The 15,738-nt window shown below is 44.1% G+C and overlaps 1 protein-coding gene across 1 annotated transcript in view; it reads left to right on the top strand.

Moving 5' to 3' along the window:
• The window catches only part of LOC138293484 (cytochrome P450 4B1-like), a 186,209-nt gene that overhangs the window by 128,247 nt on the left and 42,224 nt on the right, over nucleotides 1-15,738 (top strand). Inside the window, exon 10 of the mRNA XM_069232723.1 lies at nucleotides 13,364-13,428. Within this exon, the coding sequence (XP_069088824.1) occupies nucleotides 13,364-13,428 (65 nt within the window). The remainder of the gene's footprint in view (nucleotides 1-13,363; nucleotides 13,429-15,738) is intronic.

Raw genomic sequence — 15,738 nt, 5'->3', positions numbered from 1 at the left:
TTTCTCAAAAGAAGGTTATTATAAATGCTTTTGGTTCTCCTTGTTCTGATCCCAATACCTTGAGGCACCGTTGATAAGAGAATGGTATCCTTTTATAAATATTTAAGACCTTTGTGAGCCAGGGAGTGAGGGAACCAATGGGCAAGGTGAATAGAAATATGTCTGTAAGTCGTCAACCAATACTCCTGAATATGTTAGGGGAAACTCCTGCCATTAACATTCCAATTATTTCATGTTTCACCAAGAAGGGTAAACATAAAAAAGACAACTGAGAAAGGGTCTGATTTTGAGTTTGCCGGACAGGTTACCCCATCACAAACTTGACAGATATCCCATCCGCCGTATTACGATGTTCGTAGGAAATAATGGACTCGTGATACGGAGAATGGGATATCCGTCACATTTGTGATGGAGTAACCCATCTACCAAAGTCTAAATCAGGCCCAGAATCCCAAAGCTTTGTAAGGGGGCAGAGATACATACTTTGCAACCCTTGACAAAGATTATGAAGCTAATCCATGAAGATGCTGTAAACCTTTGAATGGGGGACAATGTCACCAACGTCCACATCCTAATTCATTTACAAATTTGATGCTTTTAACCGTGGCATCCTGATAGGAAGTGTACATGAGATCTCCAATAGAGGTCAGGGATTGGGCTGGCTTAAACACTTTCTCAGGAATCAGAGGCAGAAGGTAAACTACTTTAAGAATTAAATAACAGACCTCGAACCACTATCATTATAATTAATCACAAGTACGTTCTAAATCAATTCCAAACAGGTTACTATCTCCTATCTCAAACCACACCTGTGCCACATGAAGTCCTCTATAACATAGGTATAAATTAAGTTCACAGTTTCTTGATTCATTGGCAGTTGATTATAGTATCAAAACATTAACTGATCTGCTAATATTCAACCATCCAAATGAACATACAACACAACTTCCATATAGTACTAACTTAGAAGGCAACTTCTGGTGTCATGAAAATCATATGCAAAAATCTGGTTGGCAATTTTATCCACTAAATACACAACACCAGAAAGCATGTCAAATGGGTTTACTTATAGATTGTTTCCCCTAGAGCCCATTCTTAGTTCTCAAATGGTAGGATATACTCTTCATTAATGAGTCTGTGATGGCCAGGATTATCAGTGTTCCATGTTGATCACCACTTCATGTTAGGTGGTTGTTAGACCTGACAGCCTTAGGGTGGTCACCCCCCAACTTTTTGCCTGCCTCCTTCCACTTTTTGACACTGTTTTTGCTGGTTTTAGGGCTCTGCACACTTTACCACTGCTAACCAGTGCTAAAGTGCATATGCTCTGTCCCTTAAAACATGGTAACATTGGCTCATACCCAATTGGCATATTTAATTTACTTTTAAGTCCCTAGTAAAGTGCACTGCATGTGCCCAGTGCCTGAAAAGTAAATGCTACTAATGGGACCGCAGCACTATTTGACCACTCACATAAGTAGCCCCTTAACCATGTCTCAGGCCTGCCATTGCAAGGCCTGGGTGTGCCGTTTCACTGCCACTTCGACTTTGCATTTAAAAGTACTTGCCATGCCTTAAAACTCCCCTTTTTCTATGTATAAGTCACCCCTAAGGTAGGCCCTAGGTAACCTATAGGGCAGGGTGCTGTGTAGGTAAAAGTCAGGACCTATACCTGGGTGTATTATATGTCCTGGTAGTGGAAAACTCATACATTTGTTTCCACTGCTGTGAGGCCTGCTCCTCTCATAGGCTAACACTAGGGAGATCCTCATATACTGTTTGAGTGGTAGATTCTGATCAGAAAGGGATAGACAGGTCATATTTAGTATAGCCAGAATGGTAATACAAAATCCTGGTTACTGATGAGGTTGGATTTTATATTACTCTTTTAGAAATTCCACTTTTAGAAAGTGAGCACTTCTCTGCACTTAAATCCTTCTGTGTCTTACAATCCATGTCTGGGCTGGGCTGGTTGACAGCTCCCTTGTGCATTTCACCCAGACAGCCACAAACACAGGATGTTCAGTCACACCTGCCCACATCTGCATACTGAATGGGTCTTCCTGGGCTGGAAGGGTGGCGGGCCTGACACTTACATTTCAAAGGACAGTGGCCTGCTCTCACACAATGGCGTGCCAAACCCCCTACTGGGACCCTGGCAGGCAGGGTTGTACTGAAAGGGGACCTTGTGAACTTCAAAACCACTCTTTGAAGTCTTCCCCACTTCAAAGGAACGTTTGGGTATATAAGCTGGGTCCCTGACCCTACCAATTTAGACACTTGTGGACACTTCAAGGGACAGACACCCTGGCCCAGGACCTGCAACCTGCCAGTTGGAACTGCCTGGCTGCCCAAAGGACTCACCTGGACTGCTTTTCTGAGAAGGACTGCTGCCTTGCTGTTTCCCTGCTGCCTTGCTGGCCTCTGGCTCTGCTGAGAAGTGCTCTCCAAGGGCTTGGATTGAGCTTGCCTCCCGTTTCCTGAAGTCTAAGGGCCAAAAAGACTTTATCTCTGCAAAGAACTCCTTGTGCAGTGAAAAATCGATGCACATCCTGCCGGAAACCACACACAGCCTGCTTAGCGGGGAAAGAATCCTCGCATCGCCAAACTGGAACAACGCAGCCTGGCTCCCCAAGTGGAGATCAACGCAGCGGCAGTGTTGCGACCGGAACTTCAACGCACAGTCCACTGGATCGACGCATCGCCGAACCAGAATGACGCAGCCCAACTTCCTGCGTGAGGAATTGACACAGCGCCTGCCGTGCGAGAGAAACTCCGACGCATTGCCCACTGGAACGATGCAGCCCCTGTGACTTCATCCTGCACACCCAGGATTTCTCTGCATTGTCCCTGGGTGTCAAAATACCCCGTATCGCAAGGAGGATGCAAGCCTGCGTGCCACGTAAAAAAGAATCGATTCATTGTCTACATGCGCCTGGAAATCTGATGCACGCCTTTGTTTTCCATGCATCTCCTCCTCTGCGTCTCCGTTCATGTAATTGTGACACAAACCAGGTACTTTGTGCTTGCAGGAGACAATTGTTGCTTTTAAGAACTTAAAACTATTCTCTTTGATATCAAAAGTGATATTTTCAACTTGAGATTATCCAATCTTGCTTGTTTTTTACCTTAAATTAATCAGATAAAAATCATGTATTTTTCTAAATCTGTGTGGTGTCTTTTTTGTGGTGTTTCCACTGTGTTATTGCATGATTTATTGCACAAATACTTTACACATTGCCTTCTAAGTTAAGCTTGACTGCTCAGTGCCAAGCTACCAGAGGGTGGGCACAGTATAATTTGGATTGTGTGTGACTTACCCTGACTAGAGTAAGGGTCATTGGTTGAACAGGGGGTAACCTGACTGCCAACCAAAGACTCAATTTCTAACAGTGGTCAATGCATGGACCAATCATACCTTTTGGATAATTGCACGGAACCCGAGACTGAGATATTAGTTTCTGTGTTTTTCTTTTACTTCAAAACTTGCACCTCCACAATTTTCAATTTTCACCTGATGATTGTCCTAGAAATTCACTTCCTGTTTTGGCGCCATCTTTAGGATGACGCTGTACCTGCCAGTAGGCCTGCAGTAAGGGGGATACTTAAGTAGGCGGGCTGCACGTTCACAGGTGCTTCACCACCTGATGTATTAGCGGCCGTACCTGATGAATTCCGTATTTTAAAGAAAGGGTAAGGAGTTCATGGTCACTATTCATCGACACCTCCAAGTTTCTTTGTTGCAAATAGGCCCATTGATGAGGTCAGTCTCTTATTAATTAGAACTGATTTGGTTAACAGCTTGCTAATTTGTCAAGTATCCTATCACCCCCTTTGTACATGGCAGCATTCCCCCACCAATTTTAGGAAATCATTTATTTCCTCATTGTCAAGTAACTACTTCCAAATGCTCATAATCAGTGATTTCAATTACTGAATTACCAATGAATTAGCTGCCAGATCAAAAGATCATAAATTTGTGGAATTTATGGGCTATTTGAAGCTTCATTAACACCTAACTAGCCCAAAGCACTGAAAATGACACTCTTTTGACTTAATCTGGACACTTAACGTGAATTTATTTAATTTAAACAAGCTTCTGTGTATTGGTTGTAGCTAATAAATGCAACATCCCTACAAGGTACTATAAAAACACTAGTAACACTGAAACATGCTGACAACTCCATAAAACCTTGGCCCTCTGAGTTAAATTGTATCTTTAGAGGAAAAGGGTTTTTCTCAGATTTTAAGGAAATCAAGTGCTTTACATGCTCCTCCGGTAATAGCAAGTAACTAACCATGTCAAGCCAGTCCCTTGATTATCAACAGAACTAAGAAAGATGAAATTCTATTTTCGCTGCCTGGAACGTCAATAGAATAAAGATTACAATGAAGATAGTAAAATCAAGTTCCAAGCGGAATTAACAGCATACAAGAGCACATTAATTCTAATAAAAACTGCATTGTACTTCAATAAAATGTATAACTTATAAAATGTACAAAATCATGAATGAGCTCTCATTAGGTGAGATAATTACTCATTGTACATCCTTGATGCAAGAATTCTGACAAAAATTAAAAGACTTTTTTTTAAACAAATTAGAACTAGTCAAAAATAGCAATATCCCTAATTCCACCACCAGGAATGTAATAGTACTTGACAGAACTTCGTCTTGTCATTCATCTTTTCACAAGTTAGATGAACATCCGTTAGTAGAGCTGATGATGAAAGATAAATCTGGTTTGCTGCTAGACCCTTGTCATCCAGCAATTTTAAAGACCAAGTTAACTGCAATAAAAAGCCCTTTAAGGAGCGTGCTGAATAAAACTTTGACTCGGGGCATAGTACCTGATCATTTTACAAAATGCTATGGAAGTTCCTTTGTTAGGGAAGCAAGGTCAAGATCCAACAGTTCTATAAAAAATATCAGGCATTGCTTCAATACCCTGCAAACAATTTAGAAACCCATGGGGCCAAGGTAACCCACAAACATTGCAGAACTCCAATTACCTTCCTCATCCATAACGGGTTCCATTGAATACAAAGTACAGGATCTGTGATCTTATCAGAGTTGGGATGTTGACGGGGGGATAGTCTCTGCACTAGTATACTTGATCTGTCTGCTGCGTTAGACATGATCTACCACATTGTTTGCTCTGCCATGTGGAGGCTTCTGGACTCCAGGAACTCCCACTGAACTTGATAAAACATTTTTTGGATCTGCCGATAACATGTGAGGTCTCTCAAGGATTACCCTTGTCCCTCATTTGTTTAATTTCTATTCTAAGCCCTCAATACAAGAATTAGCTCCAAGATGGTGCAGACATTTGCAAGAGCTTCTTGATTAGGTATAAACCTGCCCCAGAGCTGGGATGAAGGCCTGGGGTGTGAGGAGGTGGTATGTTCCTCTGACAGAATGACCATCTGGACAGTGCCCAGGAACTTAATTATCTTCGAAAATGCCTACCATGTCACAGGCAGATGTATCAACACCTTGGCCTGCCGCCTCTTGTGTCCTGCTAGCCTGCCGGCGACCAATCCCAGTGGTAGAGGAGCTAATCCCAGAACTGGTTTTGAGTCAACACAGAGGAGGAGTTGCTCATTTCTGTGGACAAACCTCTAGGGTGGGCACGGGAGCTCCGTACAAGGGATAAATTGATCTGCCACCTTGGATTCAAGTAGAGAGGGACACTATGGCATTGTTTGCAATAGGGCACAAAGGAACTGCTGCAAATGTGAGTAGGGTTACACCTGAGATTTTTTTTTCCTTTTGATTATGGAGGGGCCATGAGTCAACCCCACCCACAGGCTAATGCTAGGCATAAATGTGTAACCCATGGACAGGAGAAGGACTGCATCTGCTGTTGAGGTCTATGAAGAGAACCCTAAGGGCTGGACCTCCTCCCACCTGTAGCCAGGACAAATAAGTGGACTCCAATGGTCAGTTGCTTGACATCCTGTTAAGGTACAGGGTCTCAAAAGCTGCAAGAAGCCCACCTTCATTCAAGCTGACCAGTTCCCAATGGAGCTGCCTTGTGCCCTCTTGGTGATTTCTGTTGGAGTGAGTCCTGACCTCCAAATGCCTGAAGGCCTGGAGCCCTTGGCTGGTGTCAGAGTGTACTCCTCCTGCTTAAACCTTGAAACCTGGGACTTAGAAATGTTAAACTAACTTTGTGCCTGGACCCGTCAACGGACCATCAAGGGACCAGGAGCAACCTGCCAACCGATCTGCTGAAAGAGCATGACTGGTGGACTTAACTTTGCCAGAGCTCAGACTATGTTCCTGTTGGACCTGGCATCCTTGGCGTAGTCTCCCCTGTCTTTTTGCCTCTGCTTCACATGTTTTGACTGTGTGGTGGACTCTGTTTTTGCTGGTTTTGATACTCTGGGCACTTTACCACTACTGACCAGTGCTAATGTGCAGGTGTTCCCTGTGAAAAAATATATGTGTGATTGGCTTTTCCATGATTGGCACATTTGATTTACTAGTAAGTCCCTGGTAAAGTGCACTAGAGGTGCCCAGGGCCTGTAAATCAAATGCTACTAGTAGGCCTGCAGCACTGATTGTGCCACGCACAGGAGTAGCCCTGAAAACATGAATTAGACCTGCCACTGTAGTGTCTGTGTGTGCAGTATGAACCTGCCAATTCGACCTGGCAAGAGTATCCAGTTGCCAGGCCTAAACCTTCCCTTTTTATGCATGTAAGGCACCCCTAAGGTAGGCCCTAGGTGGCCACATGGGCAGGGTGCAGTGTATGTTAAAGGTGGAACATGTACTGATGTGTTTTACTTGTCCTAACAGTGAAATACTGCCAAATTCGGTTTTCAGTGTTGCACGGCCTATCTCTCTCATAGTTTAACATGGAGGCTGCCTTTAAATACCTTTTAAGTGCAGTTTCCCTTTGGGAGCTGATGGAGATCTATAGTTTGGCGTCTCTGAACTCATAATTTAAAAATACATCTTTTGGTAAAGTTGTTTTTTAAATTGTCAGTTTGAAAATGCCGCTTTTAGAAAGTTGGCATTTTTTTGCTTAAACCATTATGTGACTCTGCCAGCTTGTGTATAACCTGTCCGGGTCAGAATGACAGGAGGGCTGTTTGTGAATCTCCACTAGACAGTGACACAGAGGGAGCTGGGATGTAGGCTTCATATCCTGATGGGCCATCTGGGCTAGAGTTGCGGGAGGAGTGTTCACTTACACCTGAAAGGGCTGTGCCTGCCCTCACACAATGCTGTCTCCAACACCCTGGAGTGAGTCTGGAGCCAGGACTGGGCCAGGCGGGATCTTATGAACAACAGAGACTTTCCTTTGAAGTTTGCCTTCTTCAAAGGCAGAAGGGGGTATAAGTAGTGGACCCAAAACCCCAGATTGTCAGATTACTTCTGGAACCAAGAGGACCCTCTGCCAAGGAGAATAGCTTAGGAGCTGGAGGAGGAGTACTGCCCCTTGGCCTGTGCTTTGCCGGGTTGGCCTGTAGTCGCTGCTTCTAACTGAAAAAGCACAAAGGCTGGACTTTGTGGTATATTCCTACTTGTGAAGAGTCTTCAAGGGCTTGAACTGAGCTTGCCTCCTGATTTGAAGTCTCAGGGCCATAAAAGACTTCCTCTGCCAACACTTGGACTCTCTGCTGCGACTCCTACCCTGCCAAGCGGTGCCCTAACTAGTCCCTGGGCCCTTGAAAGGTGAAGCTGGTAGAACAAGGACTGAAATCCATGCACAGGAAGCCGTGCAGGGAAAATTTTGATGTACCACCTGCAACGCGGCTGTAAATACAACGCGCCACCCTCCTCATGGCTGAAATCGACACTCAACCTGCATCGCGACTGGAGAAACAATGCAACACCCGCTTGCGGCTGCTAAAATCGGCGCAAACCCCACGCAACGCAGTCTTACATCACCATGTGGGCAGATTTCACACGCAGCATTGCTGGGCGTCAAAATCAACGTGAACATGTGTGGATTCGAGGTGCCCCATCCGGAAATTGATGCATCGCTCTCTTGCGGGAGGGGAAAAATTATGCATTGCCTACCCGACTGGAGAAGAAACTACGCACGGCCTCACTTGCGAGTAAGGAATCAACGCATCGCTGACTTATCCGGCGCACACTCACCCGTGCAGCTTTATTTTTGACGCAAACCAGGTACTTTGTGCAACAACAAAGTTTCCATTGTTTTCTATTGAGTAAGACTCTTTTTCCTTTAAAAAATCATAACTTGACTTGTGTATGTCAGATTTTTGTCGTTTTGGTCTTGTTTGATTTAGATACATATTGGCTATCTTTCTAAACTGGTGTGGTGTCCATTTTGTAGTGTTTGCACTGTATTACTGTGCTATGTAGCCATTTTTAGTTATAGTTTTATACATGTTATTTTAGCAAACTAGCCCTGCCGCTGTGCACTTTAACCTCGATATGTTTTATGTTAGCTTCGTTATATTATTTTAACATTAGCCACATTTGCGGTCTTGTTTTATTTTCTCTATCTAGCTGTTCTTTGCCTAGGTCAGCACTGCGTTCTTCAACAAAACATTTCTTTCACTCTGTGCTTTTCTCAAGGCTGTAGTGTAGGAAGTTGGCTCTGTATGTGCTATTTCAAAGTAAGGAATAGCATGCACAGAGTCCAAGGGTTCCCCTTAGAGGTAAAATAGTGGTAAAAATAGATAATACTAATGCTCTATTTTGTGGTAGTGTGGTCGAGCAGTAGGCTTATCCAAGGAGTAGTGTTAAGCATTTGTTGTACATACACATAGACAATAAATGAGGTACACACACTCAGAGACAAATCCAGCCAATAGGTTTTGTTATAGAAAAATATATTTTCTTAGTTTATTTTAAGAACCACAGGTTCAAATTTAACATGTAATATCTTGTTTGAAAGGTATTGCAGGTAAGTACATTAGGAACTTTGAATCATTTCAATTGCATGTATACTTTTCAAGTTATTGACAAATAGCTACTTTAAAAGTGGACACTGCAATTTTCACAGTTCCTGGGGGAGGTAAGTTTTTGTTAGTTTTACCAGGTAAGTAAGACACTTACAGGGTTCAGTTCTTGGTCCAAGGTAGCCCACCGTTGGGGGTTCAGAGCAACCCCAAAGTCACCACACCAGCAGCTCAGGGCCGGTCAGGTGCAGAGTTCAAAGTGGTGCCCAAAACGCATAGGCTAGAATGGAGAGAAGGGGGTGCCCCGGTTCCGGTCTGCTTGCAGGTAAGTACCCGCGTCTTCGGAGGGCAGACCAGGGGGGTTTTGTAGGGCACCGGGGGGGACACAAGCCCACACGGAAATTTCACCCTCAGCAGCGCGGGGGCGGCCGGGTGCAGTGTAAGAACAAGCGTCGGGTTCGCAATGTTAGTCTATGAGAGATCAAGGGATCTCTTTAGCGCTGCAGGCAGGCAAGGGGGGGGCTTCCTCGGGGAAACCTCCACTTGGGCAAGGGAGAGGGACTCCTGGGGGTCACTTCTCCAGTGAAAGTCCGGTCCTTCAGGTCCTGGGGGCTGCGGGTGCAGGGTCTTTTCCAGGCGTCGGGACTTAGGTTTCAGAGAGTCGCGGTCAGGGGAAGCCTCGGGATTCCCTCTGCAGGCGGCGCTGTGGGGGCTCAGGGGGGACAGGTTTTGGTACTCACAGTCGTAGAGTAGTCCGGGGGTCCTCCCTGAGGTGTTGGTTCTCCACCAGCCGAGTCGGGGTCGCCGGGTGCAGTGTTGCAAGTCTCACGCTTCTTGCGGGGAGTTGCAGGGTTCTTTAAAGCTGCTTCTGGAAACAAAGTTGCAGTCTTTTTGGAGCAGGTCCGCTGTCCTCAGGAGTTTCTTGTCTTTTTCGAAGCAGGGCAGTCCTCAGAGGAGTCAGAGGTCGCTGGTCCCTTGGAAGGCGTCGCTGGAGCAGAGTTCTTTGGAAGGCAGGAGACAGGCCGGTGAGTTTCTGGAGCCAAGGCAGTTGTTGTCTTCTGGTCTTCCTCTGCAGGGGTTTTCAGCTAGGCAGTCCTTCTTCTTGTAGTTGCAGGAATCTAATTTTCTAGGGTTCAGGGTAGCCCTTAAATACTAAATTTAAGGGCGTGTTTAGGTCTGGGGGGTTAGTAGCCAATGGCTACTAGCCCTGAGGGTGGGTACACCCTCTTTGTGCCTCCTCCCAAGGGGAGGGGGTCACATCCCTAATCCTATTGGGGGAATCCTCCTTCTACAAGATGGAGGATTTCTAAAAGTCAGAGTCACCTCAGCTCAGGACACCTTAGGGGCTGTCCTGACTGGCCAGTGACTCCTCCTTGTTTTTCTCATTATCTCTCCTGGACTTGCCGCCAAAAGTGGGGGCTGGGTCCAGGAGGCGGGCAACTCCACTAGCTGGAGTGCCCTGGGGCATTGTAACACGAAGCTTGAGCCTTTGAAGCTCACTGCTAGGTGTTACAGTTCCTGCAGGGGGGAGGTGTGAAGCACCTCCACCCAGAGCAGGCTTTGTTTCTGTCCTCAGAGAGCACAAAGGCTCTCACCGCATGAGGTCAGACACTCGTCTCTCAGCAGCAGGCTGGCACAGACCAGTCAGTCCTGCACTGAACAATTGGGTAAAATACAGGGGGTATCTCTAAGATGCCCTCTGTGTGCATTTTTTAATAAATCCAACACTGGCATCAGTGTGGGTTTATTATTCTGAGAAGTTTGATACTAAACTTCCCAGTATTCAGTGTAGCCATTATGGAGCTGTGGAGTTCGTTTTTGACAGACTCCCAGCCCATATACTCTTATGGCTACCCTGCACTTACAATGTCTAAGGTTTTGCTTAGACACTGTAGGGGCATAGTGCTCATGCACATATGCCCTCACCTGTGGTATAGTGCACCCTGCCTTAGGGCTGTAAGGCCTACTAGAGGGGTGACTTACCTATGCCACAGGCAGTGGGAGGTTGGCATGGCACCCTGAGGGGAGTGCCATGTCGACTTAGTCATTTTCTCCCCATCAGCACACACAAGCTGGCAAGCAGTGTGTCTGTGCTGAGTGAGGGGTCCCTAGGGTGGCATAAGACATGCTGCAGCCCTTAGAGACCTTCCCTGGCATCAGGGCCCTTGGTACCAGGGGTACCAGTTACAAGGGACTTACCTAGGTGCCAGGGTTGTGCCAATTGTGGAAACAATGGTACATTTTAGGTGAAAGAACACTGGTGCTGGGGCCTGGTTAGCAGGGTCCCAGCACACTTCTCAGTCAAGTCAGCATCAGTATCAGGCAAAAAGTGGGGGGTAACTGCAACAGGGAGCCATTTCTTTACATGTAGTAAGATGGGTTGCCAGCAAAAGTGGTATGCTTTGTCTCCAATGTTCACAGAAACATACGCACTCTTACGTGGTGATCCTTTCCTGGAGCATCAGATGTTTTATTATAAAAACACTACTTTGACCTAAGTATGTTACAGGAGATTCCAGCCAGATGACCATGACTGTATGCTGATTGCTGATTGCTTTGCAACAGTTGCTTATGTAGACTACAGGCCTCTTGCTCAGGTATGAGGGATGATGTCTTCCCAGGGGGAACCTGAAAGGCAGCAATAGAGCTTAACATGATGTGCTCTAACATAGCTTAGGTAGAAACTATCCCTACAAACCTTAGTGACCATATGGTAGCATTATTCTTGTGTTTTACTCTCCTTGCCACAATTACAATCTTATTGTGCTTCATCGTCCTAGTTATTGCAATACATGCTTTATTATCTAAGATGCAGTTACTTCAATAAAACCTTATTGAACTTTACTCTGCCTCTGATTGTCCCCGCATAGTGAGACTAATGTAACTGAGAGAAACAAATGAGATCTGAGTGACCATAATTTTGCTGAGGAGTCATATATGTCATGCGCTCGGTTGCCCCGATCATCCTTACTCTTGGGTGGAGATGAAGCACTGCTAGTTAGCCGGAATAAACCTGGATTAGACCCACAGGTGTCACATGGTGTGGGATCAGACTCAGTCCCCCGCAGTACAGGTGATTCTATCACCCAAATCCACTCGCCTCATTAGGATAATGAGAATCTACGTGACAACTGTGTGTTTGGTATATAAGTAATACTCTACACATTGCCTTTGAAGTAAGCCTGACTGCTTGTGCCAAGTTACCATGGGGACGAGCAGGGATTGTCGTAGGATTGTAACCCCCTTACCCTGACTAGAGTGAGGGTCCCTGCTTGGACATAGTGCAAACTGACTGCCAATCATAGACCCCATTTCTAACAGTTCCCATCCACAGCTGCAAATCCTTTTTAGCCGGTCCAACGTGGACCGGCATCGGACAACAACAAACCCTCTTCAGCTACATCTTACATCCTTGCCCCACTGAGGAAATATAACTTCCAGAAATGAGTCTAAGTCAGAAGGCAGAAGTATTCACCGGACCCAACCCTGAGCAGTATTTGATCAAGATTGCCAACTTCCTGGGTGCTAACGTCAGGTCTTTCTTGCTCAGAGTTTTGTCCACTTTAGTTGACGGCTTCATCAAGATCTTGTCCTTCATCAACCTGTCGATAGTGAGATCCAGCCTGTAGCCCTGCCCTGCTGAAGACTGTATATTATTGAAATTTTTTTAAGTGTGAGAGTAACTTTTCGACTGGAAACAATCCGACCTGGCTACATAGTTGTCAGCCTTAAATACTACCCTAGTCTCTGTCCAGCTCAAACAGTTGCCTGCGGTTGTTGTTTTGCACTCTTTGCATTATTTTTATTTCAGACATTAAAAGTCATCTCTCTAGTTCCCCTTATTAGATTTTTGTTGTTTAGTGTCATTTTGTTCATTAAAATATTCTTTAATTTCATAATTTGGATAGGGATTTTTATTCTGTTTTGTTTTTGACATTTTACCTGTTTTGGTACTTCTAAATGCATTTCACATTTTCTTAAGTTAAGCCTGTTTGCCCTGGGCCCTAATTACCTGGGTTCCAGTTCAGGCTTAAATTATTGAAACCTTTACTGGACTTAACAAGAATAGTGACAGTATTACTTGTGTTGGACTACCATACACCCTAACTAAGAATCCACTTTCTCACATTTAGCACCAAATGTGTTACTATGTGTGTATGAGTTATACTCTTTTTGTAACGATCAGGCTGTGTCAAAGTCACATACTGTTGTTTATATTTTTATGTACGGGCTCACTATTTCTTCAGAAACTAAAAATGATGTATCTATATATTGCCTAATAATATCCATGATGTTTGTATAATTAAACATGCAAACATACAGTACAAATCTTAAAAAGTTATATTACTGAGTTTAAGGTTTTTACACTAAACTGGTCAATGGGATATGACTGAAATTTACATCTTTGTTAAATAGCCTACTTTTTAGACGATTATGTCCAGAATGCTATATTTTAACTTGTTATGGTGTTTCCAACAGACTCTATTGTATCAGTGAGCATTTACTCACTTCACAGAGACCCCGACATATGGAAAAATCCAGAGGTAATGTATTGTTATGCTTATCTTTTTATACGTATGGATTACAGCATGTAATCCTGTATTAAAAAACAAACAACCAAGAATTATCAGGCTTGTAGACCAATGATCTCCAGTTCTCTGCAAAGGGCCCTTTTTTGCCTAAGCCTAATTTATCTATCCATTAAAGAATCACTATGAAAATAAGGGCAGAAATGGCAGATGTATTCTATCTTGGAAAAAAATGGTTGAAGAAGTGGGTTGGATCCGGATAAAATATTAAGTTAGAGCATTAACATGTGAGAAGATAAGAGGCAAATCTATTAGAAGGCCCCTTAGGCAATATCAACAGAGGGCTTTTGTTATGGTCAGTGGTTAGGGACCAGACAGGTGGGCCAGACTTTGAGCTGCAGAAGGTTAGGGGAATTTGAGGTAGCTTTGTGTGCAGTAACTTACAGGAGCATCTTAACTGGATTGAAAATTGAAACCCTCAGTCTCCGAGGTAGGAAGTAGATTCAATAATCTACTAAAATGAGATTTTCCCTCAAGGATTAAAACCTTGAGGGAAAAGCTCAGTTGAGGAGGTTATGCAATCAACATACAGCTAGGGCTAAGGCAGGTTACATGGCCCTTTACTCACACTTTAACCAACTACAAGTACTTAAATAATCACAAAGCTAGTACCAAACAAGGAACATTGTCCCACTTAAAATGTAAGCTTGAACCACTACTTGAAGACAGTCTCTCCATCAATTGACCTGCTGCTCAGGTCACAGCAGGTTCTTTGACCAGACCCCAACATTCAAACAATCACAATCAAATAATGAGGAAATTAGGATTGCAAACCATACGTCCATGGGTGCATGCAGATTAAAAACAAACTTCTATACAGCTTTCATAGTTTTGCCCTCTGAGTTGTGACTTAAGATGCATTGGGGCCTGAAAGTAAGCGTGGCACTAGGCAGTCTGTTTGTGTGCCGGCGCAGGGGTGAAAGCAGCATTTCTTAGTATAGGGGGCTCTGCGATGTCTCCCATTCCCCCAGCTTTATTTTGGCTGCTGCACTGTTTTACTTTTTGGGGTTGTTGGTTGAGGGGTTTGAAGGGGGTGTGAGCCCTCCTCAAAGAACAGCCACAATCCTTGTCAAAGTAAACCACATAAAATCACTAGACTAACCTGCACTTAACCCTTAGCTTGGCAAAAAAGCAGTCAAACTTAGCTTAGAGGCAATGTCTAAAGAATTTATGCAGTACTTAAACAGGTTTAAGAGTGACAATGCACACAAGAAAAACCCCACAATAATTTAGAAACAGGGCCAGATGTACATAGCCTTTTAGTATTTCTTAACAGTCTGAATCCCTATTTCGGGCTGTTAAGAAATGCTAAATGGGCTTTTGACATGTACAAAGCCCTTTGCGATTTCTACCAAGTAGAAATCACCTTTTGCAATTCCCAAAAAGGAAATTGCAAATAGGGATTTCCTATTTCCAAAGCACATGTACAAAGCATTTTCTAAATGCAAAATGGTAATTTAGGAAATGCAATTGCCATTGACTCCAAGTTGATGGTAGCCTTGTGCAATTTTAAAAAAAGCACCCAAAGATGAGCACACACATGCCCCAAGTGCATATGTGTGCTGAACTTGTGCACCACTATTTTTGGAGTGCATCACAGGGGGCCTTTTGCCCATAGACGTCCTTAGGTTTGGAAATTGCTATTTGGGAAATGCAAAACCGGCAGATTGGACGAATGCAATGGGATTTCCTAATTGCTATTTCCTAATAGCGATTCCCACATTGTAGGAATCACTATTAGGAAATCAGTAATTACCTACATATAATTTTGCTTTTCCTAAATAGCGATTTCTGTGGAGTCGCTATTTAGGAAAAGCAAAATTGAATTTTGATACATCTGGGCCATAGAGTAAATTTTAATAAATGTTATGACAGCAAAACAACAAAAATGTAATCAGTAGAACTGAAGTTCTGAATTTTTAAAGTTTAAAGTGAAAAATAACACCTAAAAGATCAAAGCAGAAACCACGGACATACAGTTGTGCATGACCAGGCCAAAGTTGAAAGTTGTGGTCGACCATGATAGAGTGACTTTAGGAAAGTGCCATTGTTGGCATGGTTACCCCCCACACACTTTTTGCCTTATGTTGATGCTTAGTTTGGTTGCAAGTGTGCTGGGACCCTGCTAACCAGGCCCCAGCACAAGTGTTCTTTCCCCAAATCTGTCCCTTTGTTTTCACAATTGGCACACCCTTGGCATACAGTTAAGTCCCTTGTGAAAGGTACCCCTGGTACCAAGAGCCCTGTGGCCATGGAAGGTCCCAA

Source organism: Pleurodeles waltl, chromosome 4_2, assembly GCF_031143425.1.
Source record: "Pleurodeles waltl isolate 20211129_DDA chromosome 4_2, aPleWal1.hap1.20221129, whole genome shotgun sequence".
In the NCBI taxonomy this organism is placed as follows: domain Eukaryota; kingdom Metazoa; phylum Chordata; class Amphibia; order Caudata; family Salamandridae; genus Pleurodeles; species Pleurodeles waltl.
This window is presented reverse-complemented; position numbering and strand designations above follow the sequence as displayed.